This window comes from Cyprinus carpio, chromosome B25 (genome assembly GCF_018340385.1).
Source record: "Cyprinus carpio isolate SPL01 chromosome B25, ASM1834038v1, whole genome shotgun sequence".
In the NCBI taxonomy this organism is placed as follows: domain Eukaryota; kingdom Metazoa; phylum Chordata; class Actinopteri; order Cypriniformes; family Cyprinidae; genus Cyprinus; species Cyprinus carpio.
Genome location: NC_056621.1, coordinates 24,207,702 through 24,224,444, shown reverse-complemented (window position 1 = coordinate 24,224,444; position 16,743 = coordinate 24,207,702). Strand labels below are relative to the sequence as shown.

At 39.2% G+C, this 16,743-nt stretch overlaps 1 protein-coding gene across 1 annotated transcript in view; it reads left to right on the top strand.

The window, feature by feature from the left end:
• The first annotated feature begins 88 nt into the window (after positions 1-88).
• Positions 89-16,743, top strand: part of LOC109080594 (receptor-type tyrosine-protein phosphatase beta-like) — a 28,052-nt gene continuing 11,397 nt past the window's right edge. The window contains 4 exon segments of the mRNA XM_042753364.1: positions 89-226; positions 2,101-2,502; positions 14,163-15,034; positions 16,180-16,447. Of these exon segments, the coding sequence (XP_042609298.1) occupies positions 175-226; positions 2,101-2,502; positions 14,163-15,034; positions 16,180-16,447 (1,594 nt within the window). The 5' untranslated portion in view covers positions 89-174.

The following is a 16,743-nucleotide window of genomic DNA, read 5'->3' as shown; positions in this document are numbered from 1 at the left end:
AGTTATTTCAAGAAACACTGTCAAGGCCTGTAGCTGAGGTCTGAGACTGATCTCTAGCCTCACACCATTGAATAGAAGGAAACGGCGGTCAGTCACTCTTCCTTCCCCTGAAAGAGTTTCCTCCTCAGCGCTCAAACTCTCATTCCAGCTCAGAGACACTCACAAAGCAGAAGCATGGGCACGCTGCTTCTCATCTTAATAACCCTGGAGCGTTTTTCTGCATTGAGTGAGTATTACTATGGGCATTATTCACTGGCTTTGCTGTCTTTGTTGAACTGATGGTTAGGGACGATCTGAGTTACATTAACTGTTACTGAGCTACAGAGCAGACTGATCAAATGTGTGTTCATAACCATTTAGAGTACCTTTTATTAATAACATTAATATTAATAACAGGATTTAATTCATTTTTGTTATGTATATGACTAATATTGGCAGTGCCATTCATATTTATTTTCTTTGGGATTTTTTTTATATTCATTATTGAGTGTTCATTACTGATCCATTTAGCATTATGTATTAGTTGTTAATAATGCTGAATACTAAAGTATAATAAACGGTTATTTTAAACTTTAACTTTCAACACAAAGAAGCTTCCTTTTAACAGTGATTATAAAACAGATTTCACTGATTAATACAAATAGCTAACACTAATTGTCATTTGCAACAAGAAGTAAAAGGGCATGTGAGGTTTTGGCTGTGTTGTAAATGTCAGAGAGCATCGAGACGAGACCATGTGTGGACCACTGCTATGAAACAGATCTCGTTCATCCGTAACAACGTTCATTTCTAATGTGTAAATATGCTGAAAACTCCAGAAACAACGAGATCCAGCTCAGGTCCGGTAACAGCTGCTGAAATGAGAAATGTGAAATTATCATAAGAAAAGACTTTCTTTATCATAAAGTGGCCAAAACGCTGACTTCAAAATGAAGAAAGGTTAGTTACACTTTATTGTAAGGTGTCCTTGTTACAGTGTAATTACACATTTAAGTACTGGGGAACATTAATAAACTCCATATGGTCAGAGTTAGGACTGGGTTTGTCTTAGGGTTACTTGCATGTAATTATGCATCATTTATTGCTATTATAATAGTAATTACAGTCAAACCAAAAATTATTCAGACACCAAATATAATTTTTTATATTTTTTACTAGTGGGTGCAGGACACTATAGTTCAATTATGTAAGTGAAGATAGCAAGATAAAGTAAACTTGACATATTATACCCAAAAATTCTTCATCCAGTGGATACCCGTAAAATTTGGGAGTAAAAGTGATTCAGACATTTTGATCTGACACTGTATTGCTGAAGTGTTTTTCTTTAATTGCTAATGTGATCTTTTTCCACCACAGACTGAACACAGTGAAGCAGTGCTTGGTAATTGTTTGAGCTAAATTGGTTTTATCTAATTGTGTTTTTAAGTTGAACAACTGACAGCTATTTAAACGAATTCATTACAGACCTTTCTATCAGCGTTATCTGACATCATCGAGATGAATTTGTTCTGACACAGTTTAACTCCTGAGTTCTTGTCATATTTTATTAACATTTTCTAAACTATAAACTGTGATAATGTGAGAAATTTTGAAGGTGTCTGAATAAAGTTTGGTTTGACTGTACATGTAAGATTACTACCAAACTATCTTCATTTATCTTCACTTCATTTACAGCGATATCGTTGACTTGATTGCAAATTATTGCACAGATACCATTTAAAATGAACTGAGCTGCATGATGACATCACTGAATTCAATGATGAACTGCCTTTAACTGTCATTTTGTATTATTTACACTGTTTTCCTAATTAATGTTGTTCAGTTGCTTTGACGCAATCTGTTTTATTAAAAGTGCTATATAAATAAAGATGACTTGACTATCTGCACAAGTCCATGAGAAACCGTGACAATCCCACCCAGTGTTGTTCTTCAGAGATACTGACTGTAATCTCTGATCTGTTAGGTAAAAAATGTTAGCCTGAATGCACTGTAAGTCTCTTTGGATAAAAGCGTCTGCTAAATGTGTAAGTGTAATAAGTGTAAGTGTAATCTGTGTGCTGTTATCATGACTAGCAGTAAACAAGCGTTTCTCTCCGCTAGGTGGTTTTCTGGTGGCACACGTGGACACAGGCTTGTGTCTGAGCACAAACAGGAGTGTGGTGGTCCTGAGGAAGTGTGACGAGACCAGCTCGTCTCAGCAGTGGGTCTGGACCAGCGGCAGCAGACTCAATCACACGCTCATGTCCAGATGTCTGTGGGCCAATCAGAACAGCGATGTCCCACATCACGCTCGCCTGGTCAAGCTCAGCGACTGCCACACTGCCCCGGCCTGGAGCTGCTACCACCACCGGGGGGTCTTTGGACTGGCAGAGACGCCCATGTTCCTGAAGAAGCAGGGCGAGAGGGTTGTTGTCCGCTTTGGGCAGAGGTACTCAAACTGGTCCATGATGACGGTGGACTCTGAGGGGAGACTGGTGTCCACGTCTCTCTGTCCATCCACAGGTCAGCTGACTGTCTCACATCACATAAACACTCACTCATATATCTGCTCACACGTGTCTTCACAATTAACATTTGAGTTGATTCCATTGCTACTGGCATGCTACAGTAAAAAAAAAACAGTAGGATTAGTAAAATTAGTAGAAAAATATGTCAACTTTCTCAAACATTTAGTCTGAGGGTTCTTTTATGCTTAGGCCAAAATATCAGTGTACAAAAAAACATATTTACTTTTTTGTTTTTTTTAATTGCTTACATTTTCAAAACTTTGCCTCTTTTTTTCAGAACTTTATACACAAATCCAAGAATTGCACATAATATGCAAAATGCCTCACATCTCTTGCAAAATGAAGCACTGCATTCAAAATATCACTCACACATCTCAAAATTAAACATTTGCAAACACCTTTGCCATAATATTAATTCTTGTTAGATGTGTGTGTGTTACATAGAGAACTGTGTGTTGTGTTTTTCAAGTGTTTTATGAAATTGAAAACCGAGTCGAAGGCTGAGAATTAGTGTGTGGTTTTGCAGTTTTGGTGTGTGCTTCTGCTGTTTGAGTGTCAGCTTTCAGAAACTGTGTGACAAGTAAAGATTTGGTGTGTAAGCAGTTGGAAAAAAAACTGTAAATGTTATGCAGTCATTTCGAGTTAGTTACAGTAAGCAGTGTTGGGAAGGTTACTTTGGAAATGTAATAGGTTACTGATTACAAGTTACCCTGTTTAAAATCGAATAAGTTGTGTAACTATTTCAGTTACTTTCAATTATTAATTTAATTTTCAAAATAATGTAACTGATTACATTTGATTACTTTTGAATGAATATTTTTAACTGTTAATGATTTTGAAACATGTAAAGCAGCAGGGTTAATCTTACAGTAATGCTAAACACTGATTACTGCCAGACTTTCTCAATCCTTCTTCACTATTCACAATTTTAGAGAACAGCCACAACAAATCAGACTTTAGCACCGCTTTTTACTTTCAGGTCATTCTGAGGTATAGTTTAATAGATATAATGCTGTTTCTGAAATCAAATATTTGCATAGCTATGACAGGAAACACTGGCATCTAACAATGCCTTAGGAAAACACACAAAAAAACTGTTAATCTTAAAAAAATAAAATAAAGCATATACATAAACATATAAAATAAAATAGTTTTGGAATAAGCATGTGTCCTATTCTTGTGTCCTTAACTCCTGAAACATTGCTGTCTCATATTTTAGTGCAGTCAATGTAATTTATGAAAGAAATCAATCAAATCTGTATCTGTGTGAAAATAATCAGACGTAACTGTGTAATCATTAACATTTTCATAAGTAACTGTAATTTAATTACACATTTTTTTCTCAGTAATGGTAACAGATTACAGTTACATTTATTGGTAACACTCTATTTTAGTATGTCCTTGTTACACGTTACATGTGCTTACTAATATAATAACAATGAATTATGCATAATTACATGCAAGTAAACCTAAACCAAACCCTAATCCTAAACCTAACCATATAGTAAGTACATGTAGTTAATTAATATGACTCAGTACTTTGGTAAATGTATAATTGCAATGTAACAAAGACACCTTAAAATAAAGTGTAACCCATTTATTTTGAAATTAAATTGCACAATTCTGTTACATGTAACTAGTTACTCCCCAACACTGACAGTAATTAACATTGTGATGTCAGAAAGAGTTTTAACTAGACATCATCATTAAGTTATCAAGCACAATCGATTGAGCACAGGTGAGTTATGGGCTTCAAGTGGTTTGTGACTGAATAATCCTTGATGTTACTAAAAATACCATAAAATACAGTATACAAGTATTATAATCAGGGTATTTATGCTGTTCAGGGTGGTTGTTCGTATTATTAAACCACATCTGGTTGTTCATTGGAAAAAAAATACCTCTCCCTGCATTTTTGTGAAACTCCAAAACCGTGCCTTCATGTACGATTCACAGCAGTGCAGCTGAAATGAAGACACCAACAACTTTGTTGGAGCCACTTTTAACATCACTTATTTCACTTTGAAGGTGTTGTGAAACGTGAATGAAGCAATCACTTACTGGATATTTCACTTTAAAAAATGTAGTGAAACGTGAATGAAGCAATGTAATATTATTTTGTAGAAAAGATGTGATTTGCATGTTTTCCAGGTATTTTATCCCTGCTGCAAGTAGGTTCCACATCGACAGATAGTTATACAGGATGGGGGCTGAAGAAAAAGTCAAAACTGAAGTTCTTTTCCAGTGTTTTACTTGAAATATTCAGTTTTCTTCAGTTTTCAGAAATCTTCACAATATAATTCTCAGAATTCGTGCTCTGCATTTAAAACAAAAAAAACACAAAATGTGACGTGACATACAGCCAAGTATGGTGACCCATACTCAGGATTCGTGCTCTACATTTAAACCATCCAAAGTGCACACACACAGCAGTGAACACACACACACACACACACACACACTGTGAACACACACCCGGAGTAGTGGGCATTTATGCTGCGGTGCCCGGGGAGCAGTTGGGGGTTCTGTGCCTTGCTCAAGAGCACCTCAGTCGTGGTATTGCTGGCCGGAGACTCGAACACACAACCTTAGGGTTAGGAGTCCAACTCTCGAACCATTAGGCCACGACTTCCCCTGTAAAATATAAGTATACTTTAAGTAAAAAGTATGAGTAAAAGTAATTTTTAAGAAAGAAAAAAACAATCTAGCGTTAATATGCAAGAGAGAACAACAATCTTCTTATTTAAAAGTACAACAATCTACTGCTGCAACACTGCTGTTGTGAAGTGAAATCTAAGATGGCTGCCATATTTTAGAAATTCCACTATTACCAGTACAACAGTTCTTTAGAATATCGGTCCTTCTGTTCTCCTGGTGACAGAAGAAGAATGACTTGGGACACAGGCCTCATCACTGCCAGGGAAAACCTTAGTGACAAGAGCTATTGGCCAGTCATTTCTCTTGACTTGAGGTTCCTTCATTAGAACTATATGTTCTACCTTGATGTTAGACCAGTTAGTATGCCAGTTGCGGCGACTCTGTAGACTGACCAAGTACTCAAGTCTCCACTTTTTACCAGAAGGTGTCAGCAAGTTGTTGAACTTGTTTCCATTTCTGGTGGCAAAGATCCTTTTTCAAAGTCTCCTGGAGGAGGAGAGAGCACACCAACCTTTTGAGTCAAAATTGTAGCTGGAGTCAACAGATCGGATGAGTTTGGGTCAGCTGAGATAGGTGCAAGAGGTCTTGCATTCATAATTGCAGAAACTTCTGCCAATAATGTAGCTGACATATATCATGAGTGAGATGAGAGTAACTGTTTTGAAGCAGCATGTAGTCTAATATGCCATGTACAACTCTGATAAGTTGCTCCCAGGCACCTCTCATATGGGATGCATGGAGGATTAAAGATCCTGCAACATCCTTCCCTACTCAAATAGTTCCTGAAGTTAGGCTCCTCTGTAAGCATTCCCCAGCTCCTTACAAGTGCCCTTAAAATTTGTGCCACAGTCGCTTGATCGGCAGGGTTTTGACTTGTGGGAACATAATCTGGCCTTGTCGATTTCCTGATCCGCTGAACTCTATTACTCACATATACATAAAACCATATGATTTCGTTATGAATATACCCCAACACCAATTTACAGCATTTGGGTGAATGTCTAACTCATTTTTAATGAGTTCCGCTACTGCTTCCTACTGCTCCTAGCTCTAATCTAGGTATGGTGTGAGCAGACACCAGGGCAAGTTTAGCTTTTCCTAAGACAAACCCTACATCACATAAGCCCTCTTCATCTATCACTCTCAGGTAGGCTACAGCTGCAAGCATCAGAAAAACCATGAATATCTGTCCTTTGTGCCAAAGACAGAGTAATCTTTGAGTACACTCTGGGCATTTCAAACTGAGCTAGATCCTGCAAAAAGTGTTTCCAAGCCTTCCATTCGGCTTCCCTGTCTGTAGGTAGAGGGGCATCCCAGTCTTTTGTTTCAACTGTCAAATCACGAAGAAGGAACTTTCCCTGGATTGTAACAGGTGCTGCCAGCCCAAGAGGGTCAAAAAACAATGTTGACAGTTGCTAAGGCACCGCTACGTGTGAAAGGCTTCTCTTCTGCATCAACACAGAAAGTGAAAGTGTCAGCTTTAACATTCCAACTCAGACCAAGGCTCCTCTAAATAGGTGGAGTATTCTTTTCCAAATCCAGATCCTTGAGGTCTTTCTCATGATCCTCCACAGGAAAGGCATTCATTATAGTAGGAATGTTATATGCGATCTTACCAAGTCAAGTCAAGTCACCTTTATTTATATAGTGCTTTAAACAAAAAAGATTGCGTCAAAGCAACTGAACAACATTAATTAGGAAAACAGTGTGTCAATAATGCAAAATGACAGTTAAAGGCAGTTCATCATTGAATTCAGTGATGGTCATCATGCAGCTCAGTTCAGTTTAAATAGTATCTGTGCAATAATTTGCAATCAAGTCAACGATATCGCTGTAAATGAAGTGTCCCCAACTAAGCAAGCCAGAGGGCGACAGCGGCAAGGAACCTAAACTCCATCAGTGACAGAATGGAGAAAAAACCTTGGGAGAAACCAGGCTCAGTCGGGGGGCCAGTTCTCCTCTAACCAGACGAAACCAGCAGTTCAATTCCAGGCTGCAGCAAAGTCAGATTGTGCAGAAGAATCATCTGTTTCCTGTGGTCTTGTCCCAGTGGTCGTCTGAGACAAGGTCTTATCAGGGGATCTGTCTCTGGGGCTCTAGTTGTCATGGTCTCCGCTGTCTTTCAGGGCTGTAGAGGTCCTTTCTAGGTGCTGATCCACCATCTGGGCTGGATACGTACTGGCTCCGGATGACTGCAGTGACCCTCTGACTTGGATACAGACTGGATCTGGTGGCTATGGTGACCTCGGAATAAGAGAGAAACAGACTAATATTAGTGTAGATGCCATTCTCCTAATGATGTAGCAAGTACATCGGGTGTTATGGGAAGTGTTCCCGGTTTACCTAATTAATGCAGCCTAAAAATCCTTTAACGGATTTGGATATTAGAAGCGTATTAGTGTGCTATGTGTAAGCCAGGTTAAAGAGATGGGGCTTTAATCTAGATTTAAACTGCAAGAGTGTGTCTGCCTCCTGAACAATGTTAGGTAGGTTTTTCCAGAGTTTGGGCGCTAAATAGGAGAAGGATCTGCCGCCCGCATTTGATTGTGATATTCTAGGTATTATGAAATTGCCAAAGTTTTGAGAATGGAGTGGACGTGGAGGACTATAATGTAACAAGAGCTCATTCAAATACTGAGGTGCTAAACCATTCAGGGCTTTATAAGTAATAAGCAAGATTTTAAAATCTATACGATGTTATATAGGGAGCCAGTGCAGTGTTGACAGAACCGGGCTAATATGATCATACTTCCTGGTTCTAGCAAGAACTCTAGCTGCTGCATTTTGGACTAACTGGAGTTTGTTTACTAAGCGTGCAGAACAACCACCCAATAAAGCATTACAATAATCTAACCTTGAGGTCATAAACGCATGCATTAACATTTCTGCATTTGACATTGAGAGCATAGGCCGTAATTTAGATATATTTTTTATATGAAAAAATGCAGTTTTACAAATGCTAGAAACGTGGCTTTCTAAGGAAAGATTGCTATCAAATAGCACACCTAGGTTCCTAACTGATGACGAAGAATTGACAGAGCAGCCATCAAGTCTTAGACAGCGTTCTAGGTTATTACATGCAGAGCTTTTAGGTCCTATAATTATTTAGCAGTAAGAGATTACTCGTCATCCAGTTTTTTATATCGAATATGCATTCCGTTAGTTTTTCAAATTGGTATGTTTCACCGGGCTGCAAAGAAATATAGAGATGAGTATCATCAGCATAACAGTTAAAGCTAAAACAGTAATTCCCCAAGAAATGAGCCTTGAGGTAACATGTAAAGCGTGAAGAGTAATGGCCCTAGTACTGAGCCTTGAAGTACTCCATACTGCACTTGTGATCAATATGATACCTCTTCATTCACTGCTACGAATTGATGGCGGTCATATAAGTACGATTTAAACCATGCTAATGCACTTCCATTAATGCCAACAAAGTGTTTTAATCTATGCAAAAGAATCGTGTGGTCAATAGTGTCGAACGCAGCACTAAGATCCAATAGCACTAATAGAGAGATACAACCACGATCAGATGATAAGAGCAGGTCATTTGTAACTCTAAGGAGAGCAGTCTCAGTACTATGATACGGTCTAAATCCTGACTGGAAATCCTCACAGATGCCATGTTTTCTCTAAGAAGGAATATAATTGTGAGGATACTACCTTTTCTAGCATCTTGGACAGAAAAGGGAGATTTGAGATCGGTCTATAATTAACTAGTTCTTTGGGGTCAAGTTGTGGTTTTTTGATGAGAGGCTTAATAACAGCCAGTTTTAAGGTTTTGGGGACATATCCTAATAACAATGAGGAATTAATAATAGTCAGAAGAGGATCTATGACTTCTGGAAGCACCTCTTTTAGTAGCTTAGATGGAATAGGGTCTAACATAAATGTTGTTGGTTTAGATGATTTAACAAGTTTATACAATTCTTCCTCTCCTATAGTAGAGAATGAGTGGAACTGTTCCTCAGGGGATCTATAGTGCACTGTCTGATGCGATACTGTAGCTGACAGCTGCATGGTTACAATTTTATCTCTAATAGTATCAATTTTAGAAGTAAAGTAGTTCTTAAAGTCATTACGAAGCCTCAGGTTGGAACTTGCCAAAATCTCCTGAGATCTTTTCAACAGATCAACCGCTTGCTCAAGCGTGGGCACTGATTTTAGGCCATCATCCATCTAGAAGTCATGCTCTACAAAGGCTCTTGCATCGTTCTCAAACTCAAGTTCCCCATGTTGAGCCACACGATGAAGTCCATAGATTGCGACTGCAGGAGAGCGACTATTCCCAAAAACATGGACCTTCATTCTATATTCTTTGACATCTTTAGAGGGGTCATTGTCCTCAAACCATAAGAAGCTGAGAAAGTTGCGATGATCCGCTCTCACCACAAAGCTATGGAACACCTGCTCGATGTCAGCAGCAAACGCTACCACCTCTTTTCGAAAACACAGTAAAACACCCAGTAAGGAATTATTCAGGTCGGCTCCGGAGAGAAAGTACTTGATTCAGGGCAAGACCTTGGTACTGGGTGCTAGAGTCAAAAACGACTGTCCCGGATTATGAGGGTGATAGACACTGAATATAGGCAGGTACCACACTTCCTTATTTTCCTTTACAGGTGGAGCTAATGAAAGTGAAAGTGACGTGACATACAGCCAAGTATGGTGACCCATACTCAGAATTCGTGCTCTGCATTTAACCCATCCAAAGTGCACACACACAGCAGTGAACACACTAGGGCTTACATAGACTAGTCGAGTAGTCGAGTGATCGACTACTTTAACCACTAGTCGGCACTGTTGGAAACAATCGACTACTCGAGCGTGCATTAACCATAATGCATGCACAGTTTGCCTACAACGCAAATTGTAGGATTACAATATTGCGTGTAGCTGTTACTTTCTATCACTTTCTCTATGTTACATGTAAAATTAAAATATGTAATGTAATAATTAGGAATGGCACGGATAATGGCTTCAAAAATGAATAACGCATAAGGAATACTTCTGCCTGAATATTCGGCTGAGGCTGGCACACTTTGCTGTTTGCTAGATAACACTTGAGCCAGGGGTTCAGCGCAATATTATACACAGACCTCTAAAGTCACGCAATAATGAGTGTGTGAAGTGAATGAATATAACCTTTATGAATGAAAAGAGCGCAAATCAAACACCGCATTAGTGTTGCCTCTCCATGCATCTCTCAGAAATCAGAGCTTGGCGAGAGTAATATCACCTATAATAATACATCATACACGTTATATTATTTGTATATATTTAAAAGGCAATGATTTAAACTGTAGGCTACGAAATGATACATGAATGAATGGAATAAACAGCACACTCACCAATAAAACAGCCGCGTTGCGCACCTCAGTCTCTCAAAAACCAAACCAGTTCTCTCTCTTAAAAGTAGGCTAATAATCAGCTTAGATGAAGATAGATATTCTGTGTTTGCTTCTTTATCTTTTGCTGGTTTGCGTGGCACACGCACATTTGTTTAGTAAGTTCAAAAAGATTTCAAGAAAAGAAAATTCTGCGTAATGAAAATGTGCACCTTGAAATCATTCAGTCACGTTCAAATGATCACTAAATGTTTGTCATGATGTCTCTGCTTATATGATTAATTTATTTTTAGAAATTAATAATTATTTTACTTTAACGCAGCATATTTGTTCAGTTATAACTACAGGAAAAAAAGATAACGGTCTTATCAAGTAACTGTAAGACACCTGGTTTTATCTGAAAACAGATACTAATAATTTTGTGGTTACAGATACAAATAATAACAAAAAAAAAGCAACTTAATAAATAAAAATAAATTACAGACAACTTACGTAATTTAATTAATTCATTCAATAGGCTATTAATTAATTAGTTAATTAATAAACGTTTACTGATAAAAAAAACTATTTCATGTCTATTCATTTACAGTAGCATGAACCACGAGTAGTCGAGTAACTCGAGTATTTTTTAAATAAGTAATCGACTAGCAGAAATCAGTAGTCGTGCAACCCCTAGAACACACACACACAGTGAACACACACCTGGAGCAGTGGGCAGCCATTTATGCTGCGGCGCCCGGGGAGCAATTGGGGGTTCGGTGCCTTGCTCAAGGGCACCTCAGTCGTGGTGTTGCCGGCACGAGACTCGAACCCACAACCTTAGGGTTAGGAGTCAACCTCTCTAACAACTAGGCCGCGACTTCCCACATGAACCCCTTTAATTCCGCATGACGTGCATTAAAAATCCTTTGACTGAATGTAACAAAATTTCCTTGCATTTGAGGCTTTCTCTTCAGTGTCTGACAGAGTGACAGGAGACGTTTCATACTCTGGTCCCTATCGTTGGGCAGCCGTTGGCATGGAACTGGAAAAGGAAGAGGTGCTACCCAGCTGTTAGAGCTATAAATGAACATTTCCTTGTTCATCAGTTCTATGAATGCTTAATCTTCAGTGTAAGGGGCTACCTTTTCATTATCTTGTGTCCGTTTAAAGATATTGTTACCCAGCAAGTGCTCAGGACAAGTGTTTGAATACAAATGACAGCCATGAGAAGAGACAGCATGATCTTTGTTGCTTAGCTTCTCTTTGACCTTTATCTGATTAGGACATGGCTCACAAAGGCTTAGACGTCCTTTGTGAAGTATGTTTGTGCGGAACGCATCAACTGTGCTAGGTTTGTGTGATGACCCCAAGCAAACATTTCCTATTATCACCCAACTGAAATCGAGTTTTTGGGCAAATGGTGCCTTGTTCGGACCACTGAACTATTTCCTTGCTTTGTGGACTTGAATTATGTCTTTCCCTAAGAGTAGCAATATTTGAGCACATGGATCGATCTCAGGTATTTCATGAACGATAGACTTCAGATGGGGGAACTGATGTGCAATGGTGGTAGATGGAATCTCAGAATGGTCATCAGGTATGTAATTGCACTCGATAAGTGATGGGAGTGACATGCTTACCTTCCCATTCATAGATGAGGCTTGAAACCCAGTGCCAGAAGTTTCCATCACTCCAGCACAGGTTCGAAGAGTGTATGGATGCTCTGTTCCTTTTACTTTGAATATGTCAAAAAACTCAGATCTAGCTAGAGATCTGTTACTTTGCTCGTCGAGCACCACATACATCTTCATCATAGTCTCTGGAGAGCCCTCAGGATATACTCTTATCAGACATATCTTAGAGCATGATTTGGGTATTGGACTGTCTCCACAAATCTCTGTGAATTACGAAGTGACATTAGCAGAAGAGCCTTTATCATCCTCCCCGCCATGATCTGATAAGGGGTCTTTAGTGGCCCATGGAGGAGGACCAGGATGAAGTGAAGTGAAATGGGCTCACGACGGGTAAGAAACCTTGCTAAATCACTCATTTCAGCTTCTCCTTGTAAGTCAGTGCAAGGGGCCAGTAATTATTTGGGCTGTATGTGGCAGACTGAGGTTTTTCAATCGTGACAGCTTTGGCTTCAAGACTGAATCACCATTTTTACACAGTCAGGTGGAGCACACCCTAGAGAGTTTTCCGATTAACAATCTGTTTTCATTTTCATAACGGTTTACAAATTCAACATGTGTGGTTGGTAAACTTATTTCTTCAGGAGGAACTGCAATGGAATGACTTGGGTGCTGCTCCACATAATCACTGCTGCATTGCACAGGGTCTACAGGAGGAGCAATTTGGCTCTGAATGACAACTGCCTCCCTCCATGCTCTCTATAGCCTCTTCCAGTATTCTCACCTCAGCCCTAGCAGCAGCAGCCTCTTTTTCATGTTTTAACACAGTAAGACTGCCTTCAATACAAACTTTGTCAATTTTCAATTCAGTTTCTTTCCTGACATAATATGCACGTATACACTCAGCTTCAGCTCTAGCTTGTGCTTTTGCTGCCATGCTAGCCGATGTCCTACTAGACCTTTTTAGTTGATGTTGTTGAACTGTCCGAAAATATACACTATATACCCCTAAAGCTAACCCTACCCATAATTTATTCCTAAAATCAATGTGAAATGATAGCTGATTAACAAGAGTGTAGAAGCACCTAACCCTGATCGTAAGCCTAAAACAGATTATCCCTGAAAAGTTATCCCTCAATTCTGATTGGTTGATTGGAATGTTATTCCAGGATCAGCATGGATGTTGATCCAGGAACATGTTGTACTTGGTGAAAACACGCTCACCGTGTAACAACAGATCTAGTTTAAATATATTCTCAGTCTCTAATAAGACACTTCATTGTGAGAGCAGACTTTGTACCTTAATTGCTGAGATTCCGTCTTCTTTCTGAATTGAAGAGGCTTCGTCTTTTCAATATTCTGTCCCTGCTGCAAGTAGGTTGCACCTCGACAGATAGTTAAACAGGATGAGGGCTGAAGAACAAGTTGAAACTAAAGGAGACCAGTGTTTTTCTTGAAATGTTCAGTTGCATAACATACTTGTTTTGTGAAACTAACACTATAATGCAAACACAAAACATACATTAAGTATAAAGTATGAGTAAAAGTAATTTTTAAGAAAGAAAATACAATCTAGAGTTAATATGTTAGAGAGAACAACAATCTTCTTATTCAAATGTGCAACAAATGTTTTTTTTTAAATGGCATAAAATATTTTTTAACAGATTAAATTCAGTAAACAATTAAACATACAGATGATGGCCTTGCATGAAATAACGAGAATATAGCTTTTATCAGGGAGACATCTACTGCTGCATCACTGCTGTTGTCAAGTGAAATCTAAGATGGCAGACATGACCTCTAACCTCACATAAAGTCACATAACGTGTCTCAACCAATAAAATAAACTCAAAATGACATGACTATACAAACAGTCAGAACACTAGGTGAACCTGGGTTGCCAGGTTTGCACCATTAAAAAGCACTCATAAGAAAAAAAGTTGTCTAAAAAAATGCACATCCATTTATTTTTGAAATGCACCTATAGTGAAAACACATCATGCTGCATAAAGCTAACATCAGTCTTTTTTCAACAGGCCCGTCCACAGTTTCAACAATGAACTCCAAAGGAGAACTGACCACTCTGACAGTCCCCGTCATTACTGAAAGCAGAGCAGTGACCCACCACAGTAACACAGTCAGAAGCAGAACCAAACGCACCGCTACCACTGGTCTAGCTGATCCGAGGACATTCACTGCCAAAACAGACTTTCAGGAGAACGAGACTCAAATGCCCGAGACAGATTCACCCTACAAGATGAGTGATGCTACAGATGTGTCCTCCACCGCTCTGATGGTCACCAGAACTCCTCGTGCACCTCAGAACTTCACCCAGAATAGAGCTGACATGACAGAGACCACCTCAGATGTTATGGAGCAGACCCACAACCCTCTGACTCCTCAGACAGAGTTTACTATCTCCACGACAGACGCAGAGCCTTCGGGTTCTTCTGACTTTCATACAGGACCGTCTGAAACTCACAGCACTGATGCAGATCCTACACTGACCAAGAGTTCAACCAGTAGTGTCCCAGTGTCAAACACAGACGAGGAGTGGACAAATGCCACGACCAGAAGCCCAGAGATCATCAAAGATGTTCAGACCTTGTTGCCATTTAAAACAAGAACGAGCCGAGCCATTACTGAAGATCTTCCCAGTACAGATACTAGAGCTACTCCCAATACAGCCACTGGTTCTGCTGAAACTAGAGCGCATGCAACAAGCAGCCCTGCAGCCCTGTACACATCTACAGCTGCCCCCGGACACATCAACAACATACACACTACTACTGTGGCTCCAGCCACAACTGTAGGAACCACCAGCACCATCCCCAGCACTGCTGCTCTGAGCACAGGGACCTCACCTCCACCATCTACTGCCACTCCGACCACGGCTTCCACAGCACAGGGTCAGCAATTATATTCTCTCTGGTAGAAGTTTTGCTGTGGCCTTTCTGCTTACAGTCTTGTTTGATGCTGTCAAGAATCTTAATCTTGAAGGATTCATGCAAATACAACAGCTAGTGGTGTGTTCACTAGATGACAGTCAGTAAAGATTTTGCAAGGTTTCAGGTAAGTTTGGAATCTTTAAGATCAGCAGATGCACCATCAAAGGACAAGATACAAAGGTTCTGATGTCTACTTTGCAGCCAAATTTTGCTACACCCCCCCCCCAAAACACACACACACACGGTATAAAAATACAATAACATAAATAGTGCTAGTACTTGGATAATTTTACATTTTTAAATGCTTATAATCAGATTGCAGTTACCTTTTTCTCGATTACATGATAACAAATTAATCACACAATGGCAGTAAATTAATTAATTAATTATTCTCTCTAATTCTTCTTTTTTTCTCTTAAATTGTAAATTCTACATTTGCGTATCATATTGAATACAGTGACAGTGTACCATGTAAATGTCATGTAAATTAATTTGTGATCCATGCATTTGAATTTGGGGACAAAAGCACCTCTCGGTCATGAATGTTACTGAACACTGACGATGTATAACTGACAAAAATAGTTCAAACCTTGAAGACTTTGGCCATGTTTTTGAGTTTATTAATGTTTGTTCATGTGATGCAGGGTTTTCTCAACTTTTTGTCAGTCTAACACCTGAGATTTCATTGTAATATTTCACAACACATTTGCATGTTCTCTGATGTCAGTTAATGGTCAAATTTGATTCTTTTCTCTTTTTTGCCTATAACAATAATCCCATTTCAGTCTATAAACAAGTTAGATAAAAAGTAATCTAAAAGTAATCCAAAAGTGAGTAATCTAATTACATCACAGACTACAGTTTTTATCATATAATTTGTAATTAGTAACAGACTGGTTACTATGTAACTACAGTAGAAGCCCTTGAGATTTTCTTGGGATTACCTTTACCTGTACCTGCAAATACTGGAGGGGTTTGCAAATATTTGCCATAAATCATTACAGTGTCCAGTGTGTTTATGTGCACAACAGATTTAGTAGATTTTTATAGTACTGGTCAGTATCTGTTCCTCTTTAACTTTCCGTTGTGTATTTCTCGTTTGTAGCTTGTAACGACGGAGGCGGTCAGGTGTCTGGTGAACATGACTGCAGCAAGTATTCATATGGATTATTGTGTGTTGAATTTCACAACACCTGGCAAATCCTGCAGCTTCGTCATGACTGATGCTTCTCACTTCACAAGGTGTTCTGAAGACATGAAGCGTCCAAGCCATTACACATGCACGATGATTGGTTTGACTCCCGGCGCAACCTATTGGTTTGGAATCATGTCTGAGACAGATGCTGCACACTTAAACGTTACAGTTCAAACCAGTAAGTCCTCTTACATTCCATCATATCCAGACTGCAATATAGTGTTGGCCCAGTTCAGGCCCACATCTGGCCCACGTGAAATCCATGCGGGCCAGATGTGGGCCGGATTTGGGCCGAAACTACTTGATGTCTGGGTAGCTTTAGATTTCTTAACCTGAACCCGTGGACAGAAGTGTCATGAACCAGAGGAGGGTCCTCATGTTCTCTGATTAAAGTGCTTTAAACCTGATTTTCACAATAGCATACAGTGATTTATGGTTGTTTCTTATTGTTCATTGATATGGTGGAACACATTG